We start from the raw sequence: 15,695 nt of genomic DNA, 5'->3' as shown, positions 1-15,695 counted from the left end.
TCTCCACCGGTGATACGCTCGGATTTTGCACTGTTTTAAGGCCATTATTTGGTCCATTTTTACTATCAAAATCACTCTACATGTCCATTATTTGCATATTTTATACATTTTGGTATTTTGACGTGTTTTGTGAGAAATGTGCATATTTGAGCCGAAAAGGGGAGTAAAAACGCATAGTCTGGAAATCTGGAGTCAGACGGCGACCAGCGACCGCCGCAAAGTTGTACGGCGACCGCTGGCGCCCGGCGGTCAGAGCCATGTGGCGGTCCGCCTCGGAAATTTACGCTAGGAGAAGTGTCTCGCCCGGCGACCGCGGAGGACATGGCGGTCCGCCACCGAAGGAGTCTCACGGACTCCAACGCGCGACCGCCCGGCCAAGGTCTCGGCCCGCGGAGAAAAGGCGGCGAATCCGACCAGCCCTAGATTTTCTCAAAGATTTACCAAATTTTGAAGATCTTTTCCTTCTATGATGAGGAATAATCTTCCCCTATAAATAGGACCCCAAGTTTCATCAAAAGGAGGAGAACACATTCATAGAGAAAGAGAGTGACTACTTGCAACATTCATAGAGATCAAAAGCTAGAGTACTTCAATTGTGCAAGGAGTTGGAGAAGGATTTCAAGAACATCAAGAACGACAAAGATTCTACCTACGGATTTTATTTGCTTTTAGTTTTATGTTCAAATTGTTTTCCCTTCAATCTATGTTTTTAGTTTATTCAATAATGTGTAACTAAACTCATAGGATTCTAGGGATGTGTTAGTAACGACTTTGGTTTATACAAATTCAGTTTTATATTTAATATCAGTTTTGTTTTTACTTTTGTTTCTTCCTAAGTTAATCTTGATGCTGCATGATTGAGTGACACAATTATGTATGATTTAATATAACTTGCTTCATAACTGTGAGAGAGTTCTAGCGAGATAGGTCCACTTAGTAGACACTACAGTTACCTTCCTTTAAAACGGCACTGTTAATTGAGAGTGAGGACTTTTCAAGTGTCTTAGGAGCTTGGAGTTACGTGTTGGGATTGACAACCCTAATGTTAGTAATCAACGTTTGTATAGCATGAGCATAAGCTAGGTGACTCGTCCTTTCAAAGTATTAAGCTGTGCTAGGGTATTGTAGTTTTGGAATTTGTATAACCACAAAAGTGAAAGCACATCCCTGGAATTTCCTTATCTCTATACTTTTAAGTGATTTGCTTGCATTTAGTTGTTTATGCCTCTCATTTTAGATCAAGTCCTATAAATTCTGATAAGATTTATTTACTTGAAAGTCAATATTTGAGTTTGGGAATAAATTAGAAGACATGTGGTTGAGTATATATTCATCACATGGAAAAGTTGCAAGTCATCTTCGATTCTTTGGAAAATCACTTAACTTAATTAAATCCAAATCATAGAATTCATATTCTTTTACGTAAATTAATTTCGTCTTAGTATGCAATCTATGAACTCAAGCACGAATTGAATTAATTGTATAATCATCTAATTAATTGAATTAATTGTAACCTTAGAATGTGTTGCAAGTCGCAGACATCCAAAATAACTTGGTGTCAGACTCATTTCTTATAAACTTTTAGTTTTTATTACTTCCTCCATCCCAAAAAAATATGTGCACTTCCTAATTTCGTTCGTCCCATAAAAATATTAGCATTTCCATTTATTGAAAGGTTTCCCAATTTATTACTCATATACATCAAGTTATTTACAACTTATACCACCATTAAAGCACTAATAATAATATGGGTTTCACTATCCACTAACACTACTTTAACTACTCTTCCCCTCCTCTCTATTATTTTACCAATTTTGTCATAATTCTCGTGTCATATCATATGTTCATATTTTTATGAGAGGGAGGGAGTATATTTTAGTTTGAAAAAGTTATAATGATCAAGTGTGGAAAGTTCGTAGTGAGGACCACACCTATTGAATGGGCTTTTTGAGCGAAGTAACAGTCATATACATTGGCGGTCACACATAAGCATGAGGGAAGGCTTAAGTCATTCCCAAATTTTTTATTTTTTATGTTTTTAGTTGTATAATTTTAAAATTTTGTTATTATTTTGTATGAATTAATGTGCAAAAGCCCCTAATAAAATGATAAAGTATAAGAAAATTATTGTCTCATCCAAAATTTGAATATATAGCCCCTAAAATGACAATTTTCTGCGTCCGCCTCTGGTCATATACAATGGAAATGCAGTGAGATATAAGAAAGATAATTTATCATTTTATTTGCTTGGGTGGCCTAATTTACGGTATTGTAGTGTATGACATATAAATCTAAATAATATAAACAAATTAATAAACTTTAATTTACTAAAAGTAAATTTAAATCACAAAAAAATGTGAAGTGCGGGTTAACTCTTTAAATATGAAACTAGGCATGGGACATAATACAACATCTTTCAGAACACAAAAAACACTAGCTTCCAAGACAAGGGGTTTCGAAAATTCCCTACAGAATTTTTAACAATCCTTGTTCCACTCATACTTGGCTTATGTCTCTCATTTTAGATCAACTTGTATCATCCCCCGTGCTATACACGGGTCATATAATTTTCACGTATTAGTTACACATTTACAATAAGTCAAATAAGTCAATAAAAATAAGAACCAATAATCTTGCGTAAATTTAAAAATACGAAATGCACAATAACATTTATTAGATGAATAAAACTGTGTCAATTAATTAAATTGATTATTAGGAACTCTCTTTTTATACATGTATAAAATATAAATATTATGTATAGATGGAATAGAGTGAACTTCTAAAAGTAGGAGTATTCTAATTAATTTAAAAGTATTACATTCTTAGTTCCGGTACATTGCACTAATATTATCCGCAGTCTCTATTCATTGAAAATATCACCAAACATCCATGGATATTGGTATAATCTCGTTGAAAGGACTTTTGGATTTTTTATACTTTTTGAACCATAGTATCCTAAACTTTTATTTTGGAGGATATTCTGATTTTTTTTTTAAATGCAAAAGTCCATACTAACGATATTATATCAATGTCTTGATACATTGAGTAATATTATGATATAAGTGCAATTATGCTATAAATTCTCCTCTAATTTATTGTCTTGAATATTACTCCCACTTTTTAACATGTCCTTTCTTAAAAAGATTTTATTGGCTTCTTAGCTTAATATAAATTCTCCTCTAATTTCTTGTCTGGCCTGTTACACATATCTTTTTAGCATGTCTTTTAAAAAGAGTTTATTGGCTATAAAAGCATAAAGTTTAACAGGTGCAAGGTAACTTAGAATTTGATCCAATTTTAAACTATTTTTTATATATAACTAATTTATTTATAATTTTTATTGGGAATCATGTTTTATGGAGTACTACTCCACTGTTTAAGAAAATATAAGAACATCTCCAACGGCGGACGTCGCGGAAGTCCTACCGGACGTCCGCCACTGTGAACGAAATGGTAGGACACGCCCGTCCCATTTGCCCGTCGGATGGGCTCGGACATCCGCCCGACGTCCGACCGGACGTCCGCCACTGTGGCATGGGTCGGACGTCCGATTAAATTTTATTTTATTTTTTATTTTTTTTTTTGTTTTAAAAACTCTATAAATAGGGCTCGTTGAACTTCATTTCATTCACACCACTTGTGTTGACAAGTTTCTCTCTCTAAACTCTATTTTCAAGTATTTCTAGAATGACTAGTAGTCGTGCGGGTGGTAGTGGCGGAGGCGCTAGTGATAGTGATAGTGAGGATGAATTGGATGTTGCTATGGACGGAGGGGTGGACGTTGATGTGGTTAATTTTTTTTAATTGACTATGTAATTTTTTTTTCGAATAATGTATGTTTTTTTAATGAAATATTCGCTTTTCCCCGTTCGTATTCGTGTCGAAATTTTAATTCCGTAAATTTTAATTTCGTAAATTTATAATTCCGTAAATTGAATAATTGTGAATTTAATTTTATTGCGGGAAGTCCTAGTGGGAAGTCCTAGTGCAATTGGAAGTTCTAGTGGGAAGGGCGCCACCGGAGATACTCTAAAAGGGACTTAATTAATTGTTAGAATAGTGGTAGAATTTGAAGATGGTATGCATTTACGGAATTGATCATCATGCAACTTTATTATTAATCAAAAGTATTATAAAAAAAAATTAAATCATGTAAAGCCTATTAAATATTGGGATTTGAAATACATGAAGCCCCACTTTAAAAAAAAAAAAAAAAATTGCAGCGAACTGGATGCTCCGGCGAGTGGAATCCCCATTTCTTTGACCTTGGAGATTCAAAACCGGCGACAGCGGATCAGAGAGAGGCCGACGGCCTTCTTTATAGAGTGGAGTGGAGTGGTGATATGATGCGTCTTCGTTGAGGAAGATGCAACGTTTCCGGCATAGAGTCAGTGAGGGAGAAATTTAGCGATTGCAACAATAAAAAATCTAAATTTGGAGGTAAAATCTAATGCTGGCAACAAAATCTTATCTTTCTTATGAATAATTTTTTTCCTTGGTTTTTCCAGTTGATATTTAAACTGACATTGTTCATCTCTCCATCAACCTTTGTTCTGTCTCCCCGTTTTCGCTCCGCCATGGTCTCGCAGTCATCCTCCATCGATGCTGCCATTGTTGTCGTGCTTTCCTTGTCCAAATCCCCTGCACACCTACATATATTCATAGCCCCTATACACATATGCGTACAGATAGAGAAAAGATAAGACAGAACGAGCATAATGTAGTTCATTTCGGTTTGTGGGAAACTGCCATCGGACATTGCTCCGCACTCTTCTCCTTTCTCTTTGTTAATCACCCATTTAAGATTTGTTACACTATTTTTGCAAGACTTTTATAATAGTAGTTCAAAACTTCCGGTGAAAGCTAGTTTCAATATATAATTGCTTATTAATCTCCTCTTCACTTTTCTCAAGATTTTGAGATAGGCGAATTTGACAGATTATACTCAGTCTAGCTACAGGCTATAGCTTTCTTATTTCTTGTATAGCAGAATAACTATATGCCTACACCCACTTGACCACTTCTCTATTCTCTCATTTTCCCGCCAAAAGTGGTCATAATGGCATTTATGTGATTTTCTCAACAACTCCCGCTTTATATATTGATAGATTCCTATAAATTCTGATAACATTTGTTTACTTAAAATTCAATATTAAAGTTCGGGAATATATTAGAAGACATGTGGTTAAGTACATATTCATCACATGGAGAAGTTGAAATTCATCTTCAATTCTTTGGAAAATCATTTAACTCAATTAAATCAAAATTATATAGTTCATATTTTATGGTTTAAATTAGTCCTTTACGTAAATTGATTGCATTCCTAGTATGCAATCTATGAACTCAAACGCAAATGCATTTCATTTTCTTCAGATTTGCGGGTGTTTGATACCTGTATATTGTAGGAACAAAATGTTGTTTCTGTCATTTTAATTAACGTCGTGTCGTTTACACTTACTCTATACGCTACTTACTTGTAAGAGCGTCTCACAAAAACAACACACCAACCTTTACCTACTTTAACTAACAAACCAACTTCCAACCAATTTGAAACATCCTAGTTTATTTCCAATATAACTCACCACTCTAAATTCTTTGTCTAAGCTGAATATACATACAAAGTTTTTCAATTTACTTTCTTTAGTCTCATAAGCTCCTTCCTCCTCCTCCGCGCCTCTGTGGCAACGATGATATCCTCGGACTTTCCCCGAAACAAGCCAGTTTCATGTGGAGAAACAACATGATCACCTACCTGGAAAGCCCTAGGAGGGTCAAGATTCTCCACGCGTCGCACAGGGCTGAACAGCCCTGGCACAACGATGCCAGCAGGGGGTTCGTGTGCTCTGCGATCGCCATCTGCACTCATAGCTTGCATAATGGGGTTATTATAAGCCTCTGCACTCATCGCGTTCTGGTTTGAACAAGACTTGTTGTTGTTGTCTTCACTCATCCTAGCGTCTGAGCACGAACACTTGCCACAGCAATGGGTGTTTGTTCCAAGCAACGGTAGCACCCAAGGGACGGGGACTATAAACAAGGGTGTTACCGTGGAGAGTTCCTGTCCTTGATGCAGACACGGTGGTGTATCCATTGGGAATTGCAGCGGGTGAGGATGAGACGTGCCTTGGAACGGGAAGGCATCTGAAGTTGAGGCCATGGGGGGCCAAAAGCACGGGACTAGAGAGGGCGTAGGCTGGTTCTGCTGCAGAAACATCGGAGTCGTTGCAGTGGCAGAGCAAGGTTTCTCTGCCTCGGACGAGTTTGATTCTTTCTCTTCTTCTTCAGTAACTCCTGCTGCAGCCTTCCTCGCTTCGGCTAACTGTAAGTGCAATAGAATGGCACTCATGACACATTTCAAACAACGAAGTGGCTGAAAAGACGCGGTTCATATTCTTACGTGTGCTTTTAGAAATCTATTTCTTCCTTTTAAAGAATTGAAAACTTCCAGCATCAGCTCCTTTCGCTTTTAACCGGAAAAAAATGTAGTCAATAAAGAGGCAGAGGAAACTCTAACAGAGAAAAGGGGAAGCAAGAAATGTTAACATGCCTTCTTCAAGTTCTCGTTCTCTTCCAACTCATCGGCTGCTCTCTTGTTTAACTCCATATGCATGGCCTGCTCAAAAATAGCAATTGGAGTAACAATCTAACAACCAAATATAATCAATGGAGCACCCACATACCATGCATGTTTGTCTTCTTCATTGCCCCCTTAAAAATAGATAAATTCTTGCATAGAATAAGTACTTCCCTTTTATCTAGAACATAAATCATCAATGTTACTACACATACCATTCACTAATTTACCCAAATTTACCCAATTGAGACATTCCTAAGGTTTTAAGCAAGGAAAAGATCTAATTTTCTTTGTGACTATTGAAGCATACCATTAGTGTTTCTGAGAAGTAGTTCAACAAGTCAGATAGGGTATATGAGGAACACAGCTATATAGTACTATTTCCTTTCTAACTAATAGTATACGTTTGGACATAACACGATTTCCTTCCGAGGATTCTCATAACTCATCAATCATACATATATAGGATAAGTACTTCCCCTTTATCCAGAACATAGATCATCAACTGTTACACGCAGCATTGAGCGACCGATTTACCAAGTTGAGACATTCCTAAGGTTTTCAGGAAGGAAAAGATCCAAATTTCTTTGTGATCATTAAAGCATTCCATCAGTGTTTCTGAGAATTGGTTCAAACTAACTAGTTTGATAGGTATTGAGGAACACAACTTTATTTCCTTTCCAACGACTATAACAAGTTTTCCTTCCGAGCATTCTCATAACCTTTTTAACAAGAGGAGCTAGAATCTAAAATTGTGTCAATGTACAATTTCTAAGTTTGACTACTCCTGCAAATTCATCCGCCACCTGAAGTAGTACAAGCAACTAAACCTTACCTGTCTGCGTCGAATTGTCTGTCTAGCAGACTCTCTATTGGCCATTATATGGCGAAGCTTCCTTTCCTCCTTCTCGGCCTAGATGGGAAAGAATTAAGTATGTTAAGATCAACATTGTTCCATGAAAGAAAAAAATCCAAAGTTGATCTACCTCCGTGAGTTTCCGCCTCATCTTCATCGTCACAGGATTTGTACGATGACTTTTGCTGCACTGCTCTGTGGGAATATGTCGGACACTTTCCTCAGCCTTTCGCGGACTTGTAATCTTCAAAGGTGCATAATCAGCTACTAGCTGGTCCTGATGTAAAGAAGAAGAAGACATTGCTTAAGAGCTGCACAAGTTGGATCGAAATACGAGATGCAACTACCAGAGGCTTTGAAATTCATTGAGTTGATGAATAAGCAGCGAAAACACAAATGTGGGACTATGAAATGAGTTTAGTATAGTCCATATTTAGGAAAGTATTGAGAAAATAGATTTTGAGGCAGGAGAACTCTGAAATCCAACCACAAAAATGGAGTGAAGGCATAAAAAGGGAAAAGGGAGCAAAAGACATATTCGACCAATTGAAATAACATTCTTATCTTACTAAATGTAGGCCATGCTTTCTCATCCTCTTTTTTACTAAAGAAGATACCCTCTCCATATCACATTTTTCTCACACGCAACATAGGAATCCTCACAATACCGACCAACTAAGCCTAAAAATATACGAATTCAGGTTCATTTTCCTTCTTCGTCCGCCATCATTCCTAGCCTTCTTCGCTTCGTCTGGCCCCATAATTCCATTTCCGCAGTTAACCACCCAACCCATACAGCAAATTATCTTCATTAGCACCTACATCGCTTTTTTTAAAAAAGCAATCAAACTCTTGGAACTCCAAAGCCTGAATTAATAAATAGTTCCATCTAATACATTCAATAGAACAAAATCACACTTCAAAATATTTATGAGGTAAAAAAAATAATTAATCATTTCTAAAACTACAACATAATTGTCCGTTAATAGAATTCTAATTTGTGCATACATGGTTTGTATATCGGCGAACCTGTGAAACAGCCACATGCTGCGCCATCCCCGCGAGGGCTTCGGCTGCCTCCAGCTCCCGGCCGTCGTCATCCATGATTTACCGACTCGAATTTTCCTGATGTTATTGAGAAACGTATAGTTTAAAAGCAGTAAACTTAAGCAACAGAATCTGGACATAAAGACAAGGCTTGCCATACCGCCACGTGTCACTCCTAGTCCACGTCAGCTGTGACGCACATGGAATCCACGTGTCACCTCATGGGACGTGCCACGATGGCGAGGGGATATCTTTTTCTTTTTGTTTCCGCTGTCCGGACCGGATTCGGTAGTCAGGCACAAAAATGAAAACTCAAATACTTAATAATTATTCGAAATTGTTTTTTTAGACTAATATATTTTTAGTACTAGCGCTTATACAGTTTTAATATAGTGAGTTTGACCACTACTTGCAGTTTTCTTTATCTCATTTCTGAAATAATACTACTCTAAATCATGGAGAAAAATCTGTTTGTTATTAATAGATGACAACTTGCAGTTTTCTTTATCTCATTTCTCCGTAGAATATAAATTTTCCTAAAATTGATGTTTTTGAGGTACATGCTTGACACCAATACGATTTAAACAGTCCTTTTATAATAAAAATAAAAATTGTGGAATGCCGCCCTATTCTCGACAATCATAATAAAATTGAACAGTATACTAAATATCGAAATAAAATACTCCAATAGAGTTAAATTCGGTCTAAAAGGTGGAGCCCATTAAAGTAACATGGATCCAAATGAGAACCGTGGTGCGGGCCCGGTGTCTTTTCTATATTTGCTTTTATGGGTTAGATAAGTTCCAATTCTTGAGTTTAAACCCACGCTTACGCTTATGGAGTATGTATGATATTTTCAAGTTGTAAATTACTACCAAAGTTACTTCTCAAATTAAATATTTTAATAGATCATTTTTATTGTCATTTTCTCCGCATAAAACGTTTGTTAGATTTAGACCACAGTTGCATTTATTTGTGGGATAGAAAGTGCCACACTACATAGTTTATTCATTATAGAATAAATTTATGTTATAAAAATATTCGTTTGCCTCACAAATTTTTCTCAACACGCACTGAACTGATATGAATAAAAAATATCAGATATTCCATAATTATATTGATTGAAGTTGAGAATTTAATATATGGCCTTTCCTAAAAAAGAATTTAGATGACCAAATGTCTTTTTCCCCTTTCCCAGGATACGCAATTGTTTCCGTTTTATTTTCTTAGCAGAAAACACACAATATATTCTTCTTTTTTCGTTTTATCATCACTAATCTATTCACGAAGGGTACTAGTTTCATCCCATGATCAATCTCCGTTTACCTCTTCATCACAAAGAGAGATTTACCTCAATTCCGATTTGCCAAACCCAAACCAATAACCATTTAATTGAAAATCGATCAAGCGTTAAGTTTTGTGAAAATTTTGATAAATTGGATAGTTAATCCCCGAAATTGTTGATTAAGTTAGTTACTATGTAAGGTTAATCTTAAAATCAATACTTTAAATATATTGAAATCAATAACGAGATTATCAATATCGAGATTGAAAGTGGTTTATAAATTCTCTTTGGTGAAATATGGAATATATAAGTTGAGCAAATTAACCTTACATATTAGTTCAGTGGCGGATCTTGGGGGAGGGGGCGACCGCCTCCTCCGTGCTACTAATAATTTTCCTCTATCCGGACGTAAATTTGTCACGTTCGCTCCTCCGTTTGTTCCGATATTGCCGCAAAGATCGAAAAAATAGTCATTTTCACAGTTCTAACCCTTCCGTTTCCGTTTTTAAATTCTAGATCCGTCACTGCATATTATTAGTAAATTGAAAATTCTGGAGTATGATAGAATTTTGTTAGTGTATAGATAGACGAAAAATTAAAAAATGAAAGCAAGTTGTGGATTTGATTCCTAATTAAACTTGCCTCACAAGTGGATATATATTCGATCAGAACATAAATTTTTGAGGGAATAAAAACTTAAAGAACCGACTAGGACTCTTTTTTTTAACTCTCTTACTCATATTCTACGGTGGAAAATAAAAGGGAGGATGACCCACTAGAATTTCCAAATACTATATTTTACCTGTAATATCACTTGAATAAATTGAACAATTTTATAAGCTATTGAAGGACTAGTTGGAACTACTATCTTACAAATAAAATGATGTGTTTGTAACTGTAGATGTTATTCATGAGAGAATTGTGTAGTCATTCCAGAACATGAAGAGTAGAGATGTTACGAAGTTATTATTCAATTTTATTTTTGTAATATTAATATAAACAGAATTATGATACACAATTTTTTTTATTTTATGTTATTTTCGAAATCCTTTTTATGAATATTTGAAACTATAATTCCTATTTATGTTCATACGGTGAAAACTATATAGCTATATATGTCGCTAGGAAGAAAATAGAGGCACAGAAGTAACGAGATAAATAATATGAACCAATATATAATGGTGAGATTGCGAGTGATTGGAATTGAGGATATACAACTGTTTATTCGACAACCCAAAGCAATATTACCATTTATGGCACTTTTATCTTTTTCCCTTTATGTTGCATTGAATTTGAAACAGATCACACACGTAATTTTTCCATTATATTTTTTCTTCGTGGAGAAAATATTGGATGAGAATCTTAGTGGAATGGTTCCTTTGTTAGAAATGCAGGGGGAATCAGAAACGAATGGTATATGTAATTTTTTATATATACATATTTTTTTAGGAGCGCTTATTAATAAATAGCCCCAACTTTGACAACATGGTGACTTTTTTATATCAAATTTATAACAATTGCAAATATAGCTTGTATAAATTTATTTATTCTTCATTTTATAGCCTGAACTAAAACATTGCTTCTGTAATGCCAATGTGTTGGTGGGATTATGATAAAACATGCATAGCGGAATACTTCCATAATAAATAAGTCAGATGAACGAATCTATTTTATTAGGTATGAGATTAATTATATTCACATATGAAACTCAGAATTGCATGTTTCTTCACAAATAATTCATGTTCAAGGAAATTTAAAACCTAATTCATAAATTTCTACGATTTAGAATTTCCGATTAAATTCCCCAAAGAATCGTTGATGGCTTGCTACGTCTCCACGTGAAGTTCTTCGTACTCCACCACGAATTTTCTATTATGTTTCCCGAATTGAGGTTATGATCATTGAATGGGTATAACTTCTCAAAATCAAAAGGGCTCGACTAAAAGAAGACAAATTTTCAGCTCTAAAAAGAAATGAAAAATCCAATCTTAGGAGGCGAGGTGTGATATCCCTGAACCAAAATATGCATACTTTTACATATCTACTATTTCTTTGCAATGGCATATTTTGTTGTCATTGGAATAAAAATATTAAGTGAGGTAATAGAAAAAAGAAATTTATTACAAGGGATTAGTTAAAGTAATAGATATATATACGTGTGTACATGCATAATAAATATGTGAGTATGTCTGATGTCCCTACGCTGTAAATATATACTAATATATAAATATAGTGCATGCAATCATCCATGGAGTTTTAAACTTGTAAAATATGTGAGGGGAGGAAATGTTTTTTTGTATTATTTGTAAAGGGACGTGTCTCATTTATATTTATTGTAGTATGACTAATGCTTTTTAAAGAAGGTGATAAATATATTAATTCGGTCTGTACAATAAAATAATGAGGTAAAAGGAATTATTTTTCCAATAGCAATACTCTCTACTGTAAGCTATATTTTTGTTTGAAAAGAAAAAAAAAAGAAAAGAGAAGAACTCACTCTCCAGGAAAATAGATTAGGAAGGTAAGGTTGGAATACTTATTTAAGTATGTTATTTAGTCATATACATATTGAATTATTTAAAATCATACTGATGAGATTAGTAGAATCAATACATATTATATACGCCCCTTTTTAATGAATACTTTCAGTAATTATTAATTTAGATGCTAATGCATTTAATTACATTATTTTAGAATGATTATACACCTAATTAGTATTTTGATGTATATGAGTGTTTTTGCAACTACGTAGGGGAAGTGATTAATTGTTAACTCATCATTTAATTGTTAACTACAACTAATTTAAAGCCATAGAATTTTAGAAAATGTGTGGTCTACAATTTGCCACGTGTAATTTTCGTTTTTATTAATTAAATCGAAAAAGATACAAAAAAAACTCCAAATTAGGATTTTGGATGAAAATATCAATATAGTGTTCCGAAAATATCAACACAATGCTTTGAAAATGTCAACACAATGCTTTAAGAATGTTAACTCATTGTGCTTATATTGACATTCTACATGTATTATATTGACATATTTTATATATTATGTTGACATTTTTGCTTGTACGAAAAAATTAAAAAATTTCAAAAAAATTTCAAATTTTGACGTCGGAACATATGCATGTATGATATCGTTGGAATCCTTATGAAATTATCTTTAATTTGATATATGTTATATGAATTTAAAGTTTTGGGATTTCTTTTAAAAGTTAGTTATAACTAAACATATAGTTAATTGACATTAATACCCCTATTGATATTTTTTGGAATTAATCCTATGGCTTTATTGACGTTTTTCGTTGATCGTATTGACATTAATACCCCTATTGATATTTTTTGGAATTAATCTTATGGCTTTATTGACGTTTTTCGTTGATCGTATTGACATTTAAGGATTAATGATCTAATCCCTTAATTTAAATATCTAATGGTTATTATTTAGTTGTAGTTAGCAATTAAGTTATGAGTTAGTAATATAACACTCCCCTAAATTCTAGTATAATATTTTGATTCCGGCGTTATACATATGTATATGTTTGTTTTACAAACTATTACTTCCTATATTTATTGTTTATAATATGATGTATAGGATTAGAACTATATGTACACAAGTGGAAAGTATAATTAATTACATATACGTAGAGAAAATAGATATACAGTAGTTGTATTATAGCTAATTATAACACGCAAAATCATGTAGAAAAATATGAAATTAATTTGAATATGTATTTATTGCATAGAGTCAAGTGTTGAAGATCAAGAAGAAGGAACCAAGTGCTCGGTTTGATTATTTGTCGTAATCAGGTGTGTATAAATCACACTTTTAATTTTACATATTTTATGTGATTGATTGCTACGTGTTAAATTAGAGTGAATAGTTGAATTATATGATGTGAGCCTAAAATGATCATGTGTTATTTGATATTGATGTTAATATGATGTGGATATGTGATCTGTGCAATGGATATGTTTATCTATAGTATTGGAGTTAATTGATGGTATATATGGATATGTAATTGGTGCAATGGATATGTTTGACGTATGGTTTTGGAATTATTTGAATCATTGGATTAAAGAGGATCTGTGACAGTCATGCCCTGGATCTGATATCAATGGCAATTAATGGACCTTCGGGTCATATAAAATGACAATGGACCTACGGGTCATATATACAATGGCAATGGACCTCCGGGTCATATATATGTATACAATGGCAATGGGACCTACGGGTCATATATACAATGACAATGGACCTTCGGGTCATATATATATATATGTACAAAGGCAATGGGACCTACGGGTCATATATACAATGGAATCCCGAGCAGATACCAGGCTTGATTTGTCACAGAATAATAAACTGAACAAAGTGGCATGTGCATATGTATATGAATTTGTTTTTAATATTTGTTGGTTATTACTACATATATTGGTTAAATAATATGTTTGATTTTTGGATCGTGGAATTAAAGTTAAGATTTATATATACTGAGTTGTGGCTCATATAAACCACTAATATTTTTCAGGAATAAGACATCAGTGAAATTATTCGTTGACGTGGGTCGTAGGTCCTAGGAAATGCACGTGTTATCAAGTTCGGCGGCTTACGCATTTTTGGCAACCTTCTCCTCCTCATCATTTTTTTGCATATAGATAAATATATAGTATAAAGAATGTCGAGAGGGTCCCACTACTATTTAGAATGTTTTGAAATATGTACTCGATAAATGTTGGTTTTTTTAAATTATGTAATATGTGTGTTTTTGTACTTGACGTGTGATTATTTCTTATTTATAGTAAGTGTATAAGTCATAAGAGTTGGGGTGTGATACAAGGGACTAAAATTATGAAGCATTATTATTTTCGTATGTCTTTTGTTTAATCTCTTTTATTTAGAGTTATTATGAGCAGGATAGAGATTCATGAATGTTGGACTTGAGCCAAACATGTTGTTCTTTTACTAATTTAATTGAGTCCCAAATTAATACAAGCCCAACAAAATATTATTATCATCCATTAAAGTAAAATATATTGATTGTCCGTCCAATTCCAAATAACGAGTAATCCGGGTTTTTCTGTTTAATGGAGTATTAATTAATTTAAATCTGCTATTTAGTTTTAATTAATTATTATCTTTTTTTCAAGAGTTGTCTGGTTCGAAACCTTTATTTATTATTTGTAGAATATATTCCAACAAACTTAGTTTCTGAATAAAGTTTTTTTCCAAAAACCTTTTGAGGATATTATCAAACTGGAATATTACAGCACACGATTCATTGTAATATCAATACTAGCACCACTATGACATTGATCACCACTACTCAAGATTTTAGGATTCTTGAATTACAAAAAACCTGCACCATATGATAAATCGAAGTAGTGCATAAATGCATAATCAATATCGTATGTTCAATGTTATGTCAAGAAATAATAATCATCGAGACCTCGTCTTTCTGTAAAGACCCAAGAAAGACTTATCTAAAGTGTTAAGGAAACATGCATACATACACTGTAATCTTACGCGATAGTTTTGGAAATAAATAAACCATGCAACCAAAAATGATCAAATAAGCGTTGGAGATAGATAAATACTACTCTCTCCGTCCGTGAAATGTTGTTGTCCACTTGTGCTATTTTATTCCGTCCGCAAAATGTTGTCTATTGCTTTTTTTTCCATTTTTGGTAAATGGAGTCAAATTAACTCATTATACTCGCATTCTATTATAAAACTAAGGGGTGTGTTATATTGCTAAATCACCCATAAATTGATAACTACAACTATATGATATGCATCAGATCTTCAAATCAAAGGCCAAGATCATTAAGTCCCGAATATCAATATCATGCACAAAAAATGTAAATTAAGGTATTAATATCAATTCACAATAAATTAGTTATAACTAACTTTTGAAAAATATCTCAAAACTT

General features: G+C 33.7%; 1 protein-coding gene across 3 annotated transcripts; it reads right to left on the bottom strand.

Moving 5' to 3' along the window:
• Nucleotides 1-5,397: 5,397 nt before the first annotated feature.
• Nucleotides 5,398-8,573, bottom strand: LOC125218929. Of its 3 annotated transcripts, XM_048120736.1 has the most exons (7): nt 8,460-8,538; nt 8,000-8,256; nt 7,561-7,707; nt 7,410-7,487; nt 6,548-6,613; nt 6,398-6,463; nt 5,398-6,319 (listed from the first exon to the last, which is right to left on the bottom strand). In XM_048120736.1, the coding sequence occupies exons 2-7, from the start codon at nt 8,054-8,056 to the stop codon at nt 5,627-5,629; spliced, it is 1,107 nt and encodes a 368-aa protein (XP_047976693.1). In that variant the 5' UTR covers nt 8,057-8,256; nt 8,460-8,538; the 3' UTR covers nt 5,398-5,626. The 3 variants fall into 3 exon arrangements, with proteins under 3 accessions (XP_047976693.1, XP_047976692.1, XP_047976691.1); XM_048120735.1 differs by lacking the exon at nt 8,000-8,256 and having other exon boundaries at nt 8,460-8,573; XM_048120734.1 differs by lacking the exon at nt 8,000-8,256 and having other exon boundaries at nt 8,439-8,567.
• Between the last annotated feature and the right edge of the window lie 7,122 nt (nt 8,574-15,695).

The sequence above is a fragment of the Salvia hispanica genome, chromosome 4 (assembly GCF_023119035.1).
Source record: "Salvia hispanica cultivar TCC Black 2014 chromosome 4, UniMelb_Shisp_WGS_1.0, whole genome shotgun sequence".
Taxonomy (NCBI): Eukaryota; Viridiplantae; Streptophyta; class Magnoliopsida; order Lamiales; family Lamiaceae; genus Salvia; species Salvia hispanica.
This window is presented reverse-complemented; position numbering and strand designations above follow the sequence as displayed.